We start from the raw sequence: 14067 nt of genomic DNA on the forward strand, positions 1-14067 counted from the left end.
AATAAGCCACGTAATAGGAAGTGCACCAAACACTGGCAGCCATGACAGTAATAAAGATAAAAATATACTCCAACCTCCCTTTCCATCACCACCTGGCTCGACTGGATCGGTGCCGAAGGGGAAGAAGAACAGCGTCTGATCGCGCAGGTGGTTGAAATGCTCGGCCTATGAATTTTGCTGAATAAAAAGTCTATTACTACTACTACTACTACTAGTGAGGAAATTTTGTTTCGGAAGCCCTGTCCTTGCTGTACAAAGAGGTGATGACCGCTCACGCATCGCTAGAATTCCGTGCATGTAGAATTCGGCATTATATTAAAGTTTAACTCTTTCTGGGTCTAAGCACTGCCGGCTGTCGGCTCCCCAAATTCAGATAGGCTGTCAAGTCGAGAGGTTCATCAACTACGATCGCCACTTCCCGGTGCGCAGAGCAGCCCGACATATCTCTCCATCGTGACTATAACTCGCCGTAACGCCGCGACACCACGCGGCGAACTTTCACGGCCGTTTGTGCCTCGCGGCGGCGAGGAACCATTGCACTTCGTCGTTGAAAGAATGACGCCGAGCTCGCTCGTTCGGGGCCCGACGGTCGTCTTCGCACCACGTGACGACGCACGAAGGATGGACGCGTCGATGCCCTTTCGGAGGCGAGAGAGGGGGGAAGAAGCGGAGCGTGGTAAGTGGCGCCCCCTCCTTCCTCCCTAGAGGTGGATCTTGCGCAGGTCAGACGGGCACGTGACCGCGTCGCACTGCGGGCAGAGCCTCTTCGTGCCCTGCATGACGAAGCAAAACGGAAGGCGTAGCGTTATGATCGTGAGGAAATATTCCTTACAGACAGTGGCGTAAATCCAGGAAAATTACGAGAGGAGGCACACATCTTTCCATGGCGGCCATTTTGTTTTCATAAATATAGGTTTTATATTTATTTGTATAAAAATTTAAATCAACCTTTGAAATGAAATTAAAAAAAAAAAACGAGCACGGGTTCTCAGCTCGCGTTATTGCATTGTTCTATTGAGTGTTCTCTGAAACTGGTCGACCGGCAGTTGCGGTTTCAAGTCTCACACAGCAAAATAAACAGGCATTAAAGAAAAAATTGAATGCGCTATACTTAACTGTAAAGATAAATTTAAAGGGGGGACAGCTGCAAGGGTTGTCCCCCCCACTCCCCCAGCCTGAACACGAAGGGGGTCAGGACCCCCCTGATCCCCCTCCCCCCACCCCCTTTCATTTACGCCAGTGCCTATAGGCATAGCGTGTGAAGCGGTAAGGGAGATTCGTTGTAGCACGTATGTATTATTTTGCTCCATTATGATAAGAGTGGGCGTCTAACAGCAGGCAAGATTATTGAGTGCTAACATTACAAGGGTAAATACGGTATTTCTCGTACAATTACGTTTTAACATCTTATTTCCGCTTCGTGCATTTCGTAATCAGTCGTTGGAATGAATCAGCTATAGACGATCTGGACGTTCTCGTCAGCCGATCACCCCGCGTTTTCTTTTTTTTTCCTTTCTGCCTAACAAAAAGAGCTCTTCTTCTGCTAACAGCGGCTTTTCTTGTAATTGTGAAATGGTAACTTACTAGCACCACTCAAATATTTTTTTCTTAAGGCCCGAACACAAGTACGCGTTGCAGCGCGTCAACGCGCGACTTTTTGACGCGGCGCTGCGCCCTCTCCCTATGGGGAGAGAGGGCGCGCGGCTACGCGAAGCTGCGCGTCCTCCCTCTCCATAGGGAGAGGGCGCGGCGCCGCGTCAAAAAGTCACGCGTTGACGCGCTGCAACGCGTATGTGTTCGGGCCTTTACTCTCTATAGCAGCGGTTCAAACACGCGGTCAGCGGGGCGCATGCGGCGCGCTTACTTTTCGTTAGCGGGTGCGTTTACATGGCTCTCTTCGGCCCATATATATTTTTTTTATTTTCCTAAGAAGTAGGTTTATGAGCGTTCAACTTTGCTAAATTGGGCTCGCATTATCTGGTCTATTGCGATTAGTAACACTTTGTTCGGGTAAGCTGCGCAGACGCGACTGATCTCAAGCGTTCTTTATTGGGGCACCCCACGCGGTCACGATGTATTCAAACGTAACCGTGCAACTAAAGCTCTATGTTTTAGAACCGGCGTCCGGTTTTTAGTTATTCTGGATATCGGTATCGGTATGTCTCTCGAATCCTGACGTCAAATCTCTTTCAGAAATGACCCAGACATGAGATATGGGAAAGGCCTTCTTTCGAATGTTTTGTGAGGTAAAACCCCAGATATTCTTTTTCTTATTATTATTATTGTTATTATTTCAAATGGCAAAGTTACCTGAGATTTTGTTCACCCCTCCCCCCCTTCCAACTTTGACTCTCCCGGCCCTTGCGGGATTAGATTTAGTCACTGTGGCGCTCTAGCGGAGGTAAGTTTGAGACCCTTGTTCTATAGCGATCTTTAAAATTTTATATATGAAAAAACAAAACAAAAACAAAAACATGAGGAGGTAGGCTTGATTAGTGCCGGATATCCCATCAACATCCGCTAGGATATCGCGCGTTGCACGCGTGTGCGAGGAAGGCGTATGTATACATATAGAGTGCTTACCAGAGTCTGAAGCCAGCAGCGTTCGCAGTGCACGTGCCAACAACATACGGAAACCACGGGAGTTGTGTACGGACCCTGCGGATGAAAGGATATAGAGAGAAAATTAGGTCCACATCAACTCAGCGCTCGCATCAGCTGTAATTCGTGTCTACTGCAGAAGCAAGGCTGTCTCAAGATATATACATATTATAAGCAAGGTGATCACTTTCAACAAAAAGAATATTGAGGCACAAAGATCGACACTTCGCAAATATGATTGTGCGCGTGCGCAGAAACCTGTATACCGTCCGTCTTTCCGTTTCGAGAACTTAACTGCTGATGTTCGGAAAGTTAGCGCGGCAAAAGGTATCTGAAGCCGGCAGCACGCGAATTAGTCAAGTTCGCGGATTTGCCGTGGTTGCACTAGCAGACGACAAACGACAGGACGTTTAGTTTCTTCAGGTAATTTCTGTGTTGCAAACTATGGACCATGTATAAAAATAATTCTGATGCGAAAAAACAAAAGAAAAAGAAAAACGAACTTCACGAAATATAACTTTGCACTTACCGAGCAGACGACGCACTTCCACCTGACTGTTTCGTCTGCACTTGCGCTTCTGCAGAGAAAGAGAGAGAGAAAAAGAAAACGAATATGAGTCACGGAATTTAGTCTTTTAAAAACATCAAAGCAACATCAAAGCACGGTTTGCGCCATCGTGGCTGCATTTTCTTACGCTGTCAGAAGGGCAAATGCCCTAGATATCATCGAGGGTGATTGTCAAGGAGAGAGAGAGAGAGAGAGAAATTATAAGGCAAAGGCAGAGAGGTTAATCAGAAGCTGTTGGTTTCGCATCTTGCACGTCGTTTGAGGGAAAGAGGAAAGAGAGACAAGGTAGAAGTAGAGGAGGCATGGGAACGTGTAAAATGATTGCGTTTCTGTAATAAGACTACTACGGATGTAAAAGATTCTATTGTGCTTTGATGACGTGGCATGAGTAACTCTCAACTCGTTTTGGTAGATGGCTCCGACAGTGTGAAGATAAGTGACAGCGCGCGGTGGGAAGAACCCGATGGAGATGACGACTACGCAAGATGATAACGGCGGTACGACCACGACGGCACGAGACGACAGCATATTCGCGAGAGCGTCAAGATGGCGGTGGCTCGTACGTGTGACGTGAATAATAAGCACGACAATTAACGGCCTCCGAGATGCGCCGTCTTCTCGCTTCTTTTCTTACACGGAGACCCCGAGCTGATAATTCTCCGACCATGATTTGCTTCTAAATCAGGCAGATTCCGATGCCACAGCGGAGCCAGACAACGCAAACATCGCCGACTAGACGGATGGGTGAATGGATGGATAGATGCAGGATGTTAGGGGCGTCCCATTTTAATCGGGGTGACGGGTAGCGTCGGCAGGCTCTTTATTAGTCATCGCTGCGCTCTGCAGTTTGTACGACAACAGTGTCAACTATGACCGTCCCCTCCTCCCAGCTTTCGCTGGTACTGTAATTTTGTTTTTCCAATCACGTCGGAGGCAATCGACTGAAATTGTGCACTATATGGTGGAAAAGGCGGTATACAAGCGAAACGTATATGCGAATGCTCAGAACTGGCATCGCTACCTGTCATTCGGGCACCCGAGCGGGTCTGCGCGAGACAACTATTTTGGCATTTCATTTCCCTTCCTACGGAAGTTAATCGAACGCCGGTGCTCCGGCATGCTCTTCCACTATTAATGAGCGGTTTCTCAGTTCTTGCGTTTGTACAAATCAGTTAGTATAACTTGCAACCGAGATGGAGAGCGAGAGAGAGTGAGCGAGAAACAGCGAGAAAGAAAACGAGAAGATGGAGAGACGGCATATAGAGATGGTATCTACAAGCTATAGGATGGTGCCGGACAAGCAATCACCTCTCATCGGCTGCTTGACCATCCTCAGGGCAGGGCGTTTCGCTACTGCTCCCGACACCGGCTCCCGCGCCAGACGACGAAGGGGACCTGGGACGAGGCCAACAAAAAAGAAAGAAAGAAAAAGAGATAAGTGTGATCCGAACGAACGGAGAGAATGCTGGAAGCTTGAAAAGCTGAGAGAGTCGGACGTGGTACGCTAAAGGAACAAAAAAAAAAAAAAAAAGAGAGAGAGAGAGAGATAAGGAAGCCATTTTTGCGTCTTCGTCGTCCTTCAGGAAAACTGTCATCGTGATCTCTCAGGATTTCCTCAATCTGTAATGTTACTGATTCGGTAGGACGACATTTGTCATCAAGGCAAGCATCTCTGCTAGGCATTATTGGCATTGACTACCTATTGTGTTCCAAAGGGAAACGAAAACCCTGCCCTGTCTGAGCTATAAGGCGTAGAATGAACGTCTTTTTTTTTTTTTGTTGTTGTTGCCAGTGTATACATTTTCGTACGCTTTAAAGGGTGCAGAGAATGGAATGCTAACATATGCAGTCTTACATTCCTGAAATAAAGTGAAAAAAGAAAGCGACTCGACTTATTGACACTTTGGAATAGTAGCCAGCTCTACAACTCTTCCAAAAACGACTGTGAATCGCACAAGCCCACCTCGTTTTGTTTCTTTAACTCTGTGAACAAATCGTTATCTCTGTTCTTCTTGTCACATGACGTATTGATCGCGTCACTTTTTATTTTTGCCGCCGGCATCGTGCAAATACGGGTCCCTGACAGGACAGCTCGATATAAACACGTTTTCCCCCGCCAGGATCACTATAAAAGAAATCTCTTCCCCCGACGCTTTCCTCTTGTCCCTTGCTGTCGCATTCTCCCCAAACGGGACAGGACTAAAGTGGGTTGCTGGGAAGGCAAAGCGACCCCCCTAGCGACAAACCGGCCCCGTGTGCACGTGCGTTAATGGCTCTTTGCTCCATCCACATAACGTCTCTTTTGCATTCATTTTTTTTAATCATAGTACATCACTCAGGGTGATCAACACTGAGTGAAGCGCGCGTCACCCTGGGTAACACCTCCCGCTCACTTCACCCTGGCTGGCTGCTTTACTACGACGGCTACGCCGTGAACGATGTACGCATATTGTCACTTCCATTGAGCTTTGGTTACCTCGACTTCCGGCCTCCAACCTCTATCACCACGCCATAGGGGCCAGTTCCGTCACCCTTTCTCTTTTTTCACCCTCCGCGAGAGGTCGCCCTTCTCTCTCTCACCTGACACCGCCAATTTGATGCGACTGCCGCGTCACTCACTTCGGTCAACCGGAACTGATGTCACTCACGGCGTCGCCCCTCCCCCTTTGCCCCTACACCTCCCGCTCTTATGCCGCGTTGGGCCTGTCCCCAACTTCACCCCGTCACTGCTCCCGCAAATCCTCGCTCCCCTTTAGTATGTGTTTTTATATGACTATCTTCGCTGTCTGTCTCTTCGTATTCGCATACTTGGAGCCGTATTCATCTCCGTGGGTGTGTTTTGAACCCCCCTTTTTTCTCAGGCCCGACGTCGAAACGGACGGCACCCGTCACTTCGGGTGCAATTTGACTAAAAGCACCGCCGCTTCCTACTATCCCGAGCCAGTGCTTTTTTTTTATCTTCGTATTTTTTTTTCCTTGCGTCCCGTCGAAAGTGTGCGCGACGGCTTTAAGCCAGACACCGCGGAGATGCCTCCGCCTATCACTTCGAACTGGCCCGGTTCTCGCTGAAACTTTGTGCCGTGCACGTTGGATGCGTAGTTCTACATCCTTGTTAGGATAGGGAGCGTGCCGAGCCTTTTTTTGTCTACGCCTCAAAGCTTTCGAGAACCGCCGCCCCCTTGACTCCTCTTCACACCGCCCGGGCTTGGCTAAGTTTCTTATTTTGTTTTCTCGATCTATATATTTTCTTGTTAGATTTAAGCTTCGCTAGGAGTAGCGGGGAAGCGACCGAGGGTCGATCTTCGTGCCGGTCATGCGAGTCAACTCAAGCCGTCCCGTGTCAAGCCGAGGCAAATAAGTTAAGCACTAAAGGAAGGGTAGATAGGCGGGAAGGGGAAGGGGAAAGATGGGGGGGGGGGGTTGTCAAACAGCGCAGAACATCTTGTCGTTGAGAAAGCTTGCCCGCAGTCCTAATTGAATTATATCGAGAGCATTTGCATGAAAGCGAAATGGAGACCCGTCGCGTCCGCGCATCCTAGTTGTATTTCTTATTCTTAGTATTCTTTTTGTCATTTTTATTCTGTAAGAACGCTCGTGCATATGCAGAGGCTAAAAGAACAGCACCCTCTATACTCCATCTTTGTTTTCTTTAGGAATGTCTCATAGTTTCGATTTCTGTTTAAGAATGCCTTCCTTTTTTCATACTGTTTGACTCTGTAGAAACAAAGTCCCGATTGCACTTCCAGTGTGTCAACAGTGAAGCCGATTCATAACTTAAGAAAAAAAAAACGAAAAAAAAAATGAAGAGAGAGAAAGAGAGAAGGAAAGTCTATCAATCTGGATTTCTGATTTTCCTCTGAAGCACTCGCAGAGGAGTGACTCCTCGTAGTAGCTACTTCGTTTTTACTTCTGCATCTACGTTGTCGCCTGATTTCATCGCTTTTATGCTCGCCTGTTTAGTACGCGTTTAGTCTCGCCTGTCGGCGCTCGCAGACAGGGCCGACTCATCACGACTAAGTCTGACGCTTCGTGCACTTCGCGTGGTGCTATGCATCAAGAAGTGCCTACGTGAATGAACATTATTTGTTCTTGCTACGTTCTCGCTGTACGCTGTACAGCGGTGGTAACAGCTTTTATGGGTGAAATCGAGAGTGCGACGGAAACCCGTCTGGTCGGGAACAAACATGATGAAGGGAACGAAGTACACCGACCAAAGTACACCGACGAGCAATTACGTACGGAAGGCGAAACGTCGTTTCCTTTTAAGCTTTTATTTGGTCGGCGTACTTCGTTCCCTTCATCATGTTTCTTCCCGACCAGACGGGTTTCCGTCGCACTCTCGATTTCATCAGCCTTCGCCGGGTGTATGGCCAACCTATAATCACCGACATTGTGAACAAGGCTTCCGTATGGAAGCCGAAACGTCGTTTTCATTTAGGCTTTTATTTGGTCGGTGTACTTCGTTCCCTTCATCAGCTTTTATGGGTGAAGCGCGATAACACGAAAGTAAAGAAGTAAGCGCGCGTGGCATTATATCGGAAATCCTACTGTCAACAGCGATGGGTATAAAGAGTCAGTATAGTTGGAAAGCACGTAAAGATCGCAGGGTTAAAATTATAACAATCCCTAGCGAGGTGCATAACTGCGAACGTGGAAGCTATGGTACGAAGGGATAATATAGAAAGAATTGAGGGTGGTGAGGGCAGCGCTGCTGCTTCGCCAGGAGCCTTGGACGCAAAGACCCGGAGGTGCGTGCTATGCAAAGCGTAACCATCGCAAACAGCACATTGGTCGTCAGTGCCCTAGCCAGAAATCTTGTTCGGGGGGAAGGGGGCGGGGGTTCAACCACCCTTTGTGCATGACTGCCAAATGCAAAACACATGCAAAATCTAAAAACTTCGGAAGGGAGGGAACAAGGCACGCCCCCCCCCCCCCCTTCGTTCCCCTCAGCTCCGCATGTCTACACCAATGTTGGCCATTGCTCCAGTCACGCGTCAGCGAAAATGTAAAACAAAACGTCGATGATGGCTTTTTCATCCGGTGCGTTTTCGTGCAAAACACCTGTCGCTTTTGTGAATAACGATACAATACAGAGAGAAAAGGGAAAAACAAACAAACAAACAAAAAAATTTATCAGGAGGAAGAAACTCACCCGTCACGCCCTGTGGACGACTGCTCGCCGCCGCCCCGAGAGTCGGCGTTCCCGTCGGCGCTCCCCGTTCGATCCCGAATTCCCGACGGCGACTGGGGATCCTTGCCTCCTCCTCCCGGAGATCCCGATCGGCAACGCTCTGCAGAACAAGGAGCAGGGGAGTCAGAACAAGGCACGGTAACCGTAAGCGCGAAAGAATGGAAAAACTTCCGAAATTTTAAATGCACTGCGCAACAGAACCGCGTACGTAACGTGTGGAAACGAAAAAAGGGAAGATACGACAGGAAAGAGCGAAAATTTCGGTACGAACCAACTAGCTCGCAAAAAAGAAAGTACTTATATTGAGGAAAGGCTTCGTCCCCACCCTGACACGCGACAAATAAAAAAAATAATAAAGAAAGATCGGAAAAATAAAAGCCGCTCGTGGGTGTCGTCTAGAAAAGTGGCTCGCGGCGATGTGGAGAAGCCGGCTGCGCGCTTTCTGTAGGGGCCGGGCGGTCGCTTCCCCATTTCCCCCAACATTTTAACTCCCCATTTTTGATTCAGCGGTCAAATACTCGTTTTTCTTGGCCCCGTTCGAATCTGTCGTCCCTTTCTGGTATGTATAACGTCGCGTCGTATACGGTGTTCGTGAGCTGTTCATTTTTTATTTTATTTTTTTGCGAGAAACAGTCTTCAGTCTTAAGGGCACGAGGTGGGTGTTTATTTCGTCGAGTAACAAGAGCGCGCCAATCACAAGCGATAAAAGTTACAAACGGCGTTACACAGCACGGAATGGACACGGTGGTAAAAGGAGTTTAATTATTGTCTTTTTCAAAATCGCAAGGAGTTTGGGGAAGGAGGAGGAATGCGACATGCGCAAAAAAATAAGAATAAAAGAATAATAAAATTACCTCCGAAACTAGGGCAACCGGTCGTTCATTGTTGTACATAATACACACCGAACCACCTGTACGAGATATCGCGGTGCACCGTCCAAATTCGCGATCTCTTCGTCACGCTAAAACTGCATAACCACTGGTCCTAACAGAAAGCGTTCTTTCGAGTATTTCCGAGTAATATACATTGCAACGTTGGTAGCGCGGCACAACAGAAATTCGTTTCCTAGCGCATGCGCAGGCAGAGCAAGGATGTTCGCAGCGGGGGTGCATCAGAATATTCAGGAAGTGGGCAGACACGGCTATTACCAGGTGTTCTGGACTATACACTCGTATACTTCCCCATAATTTGGTACCTTACGCTAAACGTAGGCTGATAGAAGGCGGAAGGTTGTTTCTGGGATTCGTTTTTGAATGAAAACCGTAGCGGTTATACTAATCAGTGGCTTCACACGGAATAAACAATCTTAAGTGGTCGTGATGATAGTAAATGCTTTTATTTTCTTTGCAGAAGAGCTAGGGGCGGGGGGGGGGGGGGTGATTTGACCCTACGTATTCGATAGTGCAGTCAATGACGGCGGGTAATCTTAACAATGTATAAGCAAAAGTGCAAGGTCGTCTCAGTACGGAGAGATAAGTGACAGAAAGAGAACGGTTATACTATAAGCCTGCGGGCAGGGACGGTCGTTCTCGTTCGTTCCAGTGAATTCAGTGTTGCCCGCAGTCTGCCGCATCTCGCCGTACGTCTCCCCCTCCTCTCTCCATCACCACGAGGAGAACGTCCTTTAATAAGTGGACCCGTCCCGCGCTACCGGGTCAGAGTACGTAGTCTCTCTGCCCGGCGGGCTCAGGGCGCAGCCTGGCCGCATAGCGGGGACCCAACGGGGCAGAAAGGATTTCGGGAAACGCAGGTGGGGAGAAAGGGAATTGAGCCGAAGGATAGAGAGAGAGAGAGAGAGAGAGAGAAAGAAAGAAGCGATGCGGTGCAGAGGCCGAACAACGCCGGCTCGGCGACGCAGCTCGCGAGGTCACTGAGGCGAGTGGCAATACTGTGCGCATCCTCGCGTTCAACTCGGCGGCGTTCGAAGTCTCGCCGTGTTCCCCGGAGCGTAGCCAGCGTTACGCTGCTGGCGTTGGGCTGTACACGTGAGCAGGAGGAGTAGTCGCCGCGCCGTAGCCTCCGGAACTGCGTCTCATCTACGGAGCTCCGCGCTCGCGCAATGCTGCACCGAACTACAGCAGGCGTGCCGCGCGCTGTTATATAGCGTGCGTGTGGGTGTGTGTGTGTGTTTGGGAGAGATGGTCCCAATAGAAACGACCGCTTTTACACGCTGCGTTTCGTCCGAAATATATGTGCCGGGTCGGAGAAACCCCCTCTCGTTCGCAGTGCTCGCTGGATGATATTGCGCGATGGACAAAGGGCTGTCAGCGATCGATACTATTTTTTCTTTTGTTGTTGAGTGCCTTTCTTTGCCGTGGGGGTTTGTCGTTTTATTATTTTTTTCTTTGTTTCTGCGGAAGCGTTGCTAACGCGTTTATGACACAAGTGGAGAAGCATGAATGGAATGCGGGGCAGTTGGCCGCTGGCAGTGTGCTGACGCACGCCCGTGTGTGCAAACGTGGAGACACACTTAAGAAAAAAAGCAAAAAAAAAAAGACAGAGAGAGGCACGCGAAAGACAGCTAGAGAATGTGTAGAGGGTGTGAGCTACGAGCCGGAAAGGACAATATCACTGCATCCAATTTCGAGGCAACGCGAAAGCACGTGCTTTCTCGCGGGAAGTGCGCATGGGGTGAACACGTGTGGGCCGGCCACTTATTCAAGCTAACGAGAGTAACTCCGCGGAGGCACGCGTAAATTGACGCGCGTGCCGTTCCGGTTCTGCACGTGCGCAGTATGTTTGCGAAAGAAAGAAAGAAAGGAAATAAAGAAAGGAAGAACGGAAAGAAAGAAAGAAAGAAAGAAAGAAAGAAAGAAAGAACGAAAGAAAGAAAGAAAGAAAGAAAGAAAGGAAAAGAAGGACGCAGGTCTCCATCGTGCGTCATTTGCTGTATAGTCATGCTAAAGGGACACTGTATTGCTCAAACTGAGCGCGTTAGAAAAAACATGTGTACGCTGAGACTGGGGTGACAACAGCGGGGCGCTTATTGTGCTCACAACTGAGTGCGGTTGTGTGTGTCTCTGTGTATATGCTAATTTTAGTACTCTCCGTTTACGCAATACGGTATACTAACCATAATGTTATCTCTCGACACTGATGAAGTATTAGTTTAGCAAGATAATGTGGGGGTTGTTTGAACGCTTCCATATGTCGAAATCTCCACAAGCCCGCCACACGTCATATTCCCATGTCATCACGTGTTCAGACAGGAACATGTAGACTTACACGCATATCCTACAGGATATGGATTCAGAGCTCATGGGCCATAGCCGGTTTTTCAATAGGACCTATTTGTTTTTTTTTTATGCTACTTAGAGTTTTGAGCTTTATTGGTATAAGGAATAAGGAAAGGCCAATTCGCATTTTAGAAATTTCTCACCGAAACACACGCACATATTCGCTCTCATCTCTCGGCAAAACACGTGGCATGGGTCATTGATTTCCCGTCGACTTGAAACTGCCTGGACTAGCTAAGGCCACCGCAAGCAAGGTAAAACGAAATAGACGATGTGACCAAATGGCCTAGCACAGTGGTTCTCAGTCATGGATGTTTCGGGAACCCCTTGTGGACCGGCGGAAGTGATTGGGGGACCACTTGCAGCGAGATAAAGCGGGGCTCGTAAATTAACGCAACATGCAGCGTGAAATAGGTGCCTTTTATTTCTACCTGGCAAAGAACGGTCGTGTATAAGTGCCACGCCCATTTAAACCTCAACAGCTTGGCGATTAGTTGTACCGTCTGCAGCCACATTCAACCTGTTTCTGCCTGCCTTTGCCTTTCAAGCATGCAAGCCTGGAAAAAGCATACTATGCATATGTCGTAGAAAACTGCAACGAAAGCGTTACGACTATCTCGTGAACACGGAGAAACATAAGTCAGCCCCGCTGCAATGCAAAGGTGTTATGCGGTGAAGCTTACCAAAAATCGGAAGGAGCCGCTGTCTCGGAGCATAGCGTGGCTTCGAAAAACTCCTTTCTTTTTTTTTTTTTTTCCGAGCATGGGTTACGCGGGCCCCCATTTGATAACCACTGGCCTAGCCTATATACGTTATGCATGCATGTATCGGTGTGTAGCGTGCACTCACCGGCGGCAGACTCGTAGGAGGCGTCCGACAGCTCGACCTTGAGCGGCGGAGGTCTACTCCGGGGCGTGCCCGGTGGGGAACCGCCGTCCGCCGACTGTAGGTCCAGCGGGAGCTCGGCGCGACGACGACGACCGCACAGCGCTGCATGGTGGTTGTTGGTGATTATAAAGCGATGTTCAGTGAGTAGTGGTAGGAGTCGTGTGCATATAAAGGACAAAGGAAAGAAAGGCGGAGAAACATTTTAGATGGGAGCCTGGTAGATCCACTCGTTCGTTTATTCATTCATTGTTTTCGAATTTGATGTATCTAATTAACACTGGGGCCCTATGAACTGCCTATGAAAGATGACGTACAGTCGGCGTCAAACGTTTAGAGACCACTAGGTGTGGGGAAACTTTGAGTTTCCCAGCAATTTGCGTCTCTGTTCGGTCGAACTGCCTTCTAAATGCTGTTAGCGCGTTTTATAGCTCCCCGGAAGTCTAAATTGAAGGCCGCCCGAGGAAGCAACGGGAATGTTCACGTTTTTTTTTTTTTTTTGTCGTGGTCGTAACATTTTGACGTTGATTGTGCGGTGGAGGGCTCCGCATCAACGCTAATCACCTGAGGTTTTGTGTTAAAACGTGCCCCTAAATGTAACGGAACCGGCCTTTCGTTCTTTTTCTTCTGCATTTTTTTTTTTGCACTTCGCTTCCATGTAAATGTGTCTGCCGAAGCCCGGAGCAGAAGGTGGAGCGACGATATGTTGCATTTTTTTTCTTATCGGGAATTTTTAAACCAGTTTCTGAGATACAGTTTCAACATTTCTAGCAAACTTATTTCACGTCCCTGTTTTGTTTTGCACGTTTCCTGCGCCCAAGTTAAAACAACCTTCATTTTTTAATATTGACATGCTGACGGGATAGCCGTAAGTGGCATGTCTGCATAAGAAAGGCCGATCGCGTCCTAAAGTCGCAGTTTCAACGTTCATTTTAAAGGAATAACTTATAAAGCCGTACTGACCATTCAATCGCTGATGACGGTTACCGCGAACCTTGAGGTAGGTCTGGAAGATAAAGGAAAGAAATAAACTGATTTAAGAACTGTGAAAGGTACGTGAAACCAATTAGGAAAACATAGGCAACTCTCCTTGGGATGACACCCCTTACAGAAATGGATTTATACAGTCTATAGACTGTCTAAACCCATTTTTAGACACTCTATAGACTGTAAATCTATTTTTGTAAGGAACCTACGTACAACGTACAATATACAAGTAAAAACGAAAGCAAAACGATGGTTCGAGGGACTCGTTTCTTTGTTAGGCACGACCTAATGAACGATGAAGCCAAAGAAAGAGCATCTGAATCGAAGGTTGTGGGTTCGAACCCCACCAACGGGAAAGGTGTTTTTGTCCACTTTAATTTATTTCCAGTTTTATCATAATTACTGCACCACCACTGATGTCTCCAATCCTTTTCTTGGTCTTCATTGTTTGCTGGCTGCATTAAGTTGGATTCAAGTAAAACTCACCAGGACACTCTGCAGAAGACAGTTTCAAAGGTATAAATGATAAAGTTTACTTCCTGTTAAAGATAAAGCATATACCACAGAGATACGGGTAAACGACGGGAAAAACAATATCA

At 48.0% G+C, this 14067-nt stretch overlaps 1 protein-coding gene across 3 annotated transcripts in view; it reads right to left on the reverse strand.

Moving 5' to 3' along the window:
- Positions 1-218: 218 nt before the first annotated feature.
- Positions 219-14067, reverse strand: part of LOC119404151 (E3 ubiquitin-protein ligase Rnf220) — a 62052-nt gene continuing 48203 nt past the window's right edge. For all 3 annotated transcript variants that reach the window (XM_037670745.2, XM_049419236.1, XM_049419237.1), the window contains 7 exons: positions 13445-13487; positions 12446-12586; positions 8322-8460; positions 4478-4564; positions 3131-3179; positions 2584-2658; positions 219-773 (listed from right to left, as the gene is read on the reverse strand). In XM_037670745.2, the coding sequence (XP_037526673.2) occupies positions 702-773; positions 2584-2658; positions 3131-3179; positions 4478-4564; positions 8322-8460; positions 12446-12586; positions 13445-13487 (606 nt within the window). In that variant the 3' untranslated portion in view covers positions 219-701. The remainder of the gene's footprint in view (positions 774-2583; positions 2659-3130; positions 3180-4477; positions 4565-8321; positions 8461-12445; positions 12587-13444; positions 13488-14067) is intronic.

This window comes from Rhipicephalus sanguineus, chromosome 9 (assembly GCF_013339695.2).
Source record: "Rhipicephalus sanguineus isolate Rsan-2018 chromosome 9, BIME_Rsan_1.4, whole genome shotgun sequence".
Classification (NCBI taxonomy): Eukaryota; Metazoa; Arthropoda; class Arachnida; order Ixodida; family Ixodidae; genus Rhipicephalus; species Rhipicephalus sanguineus.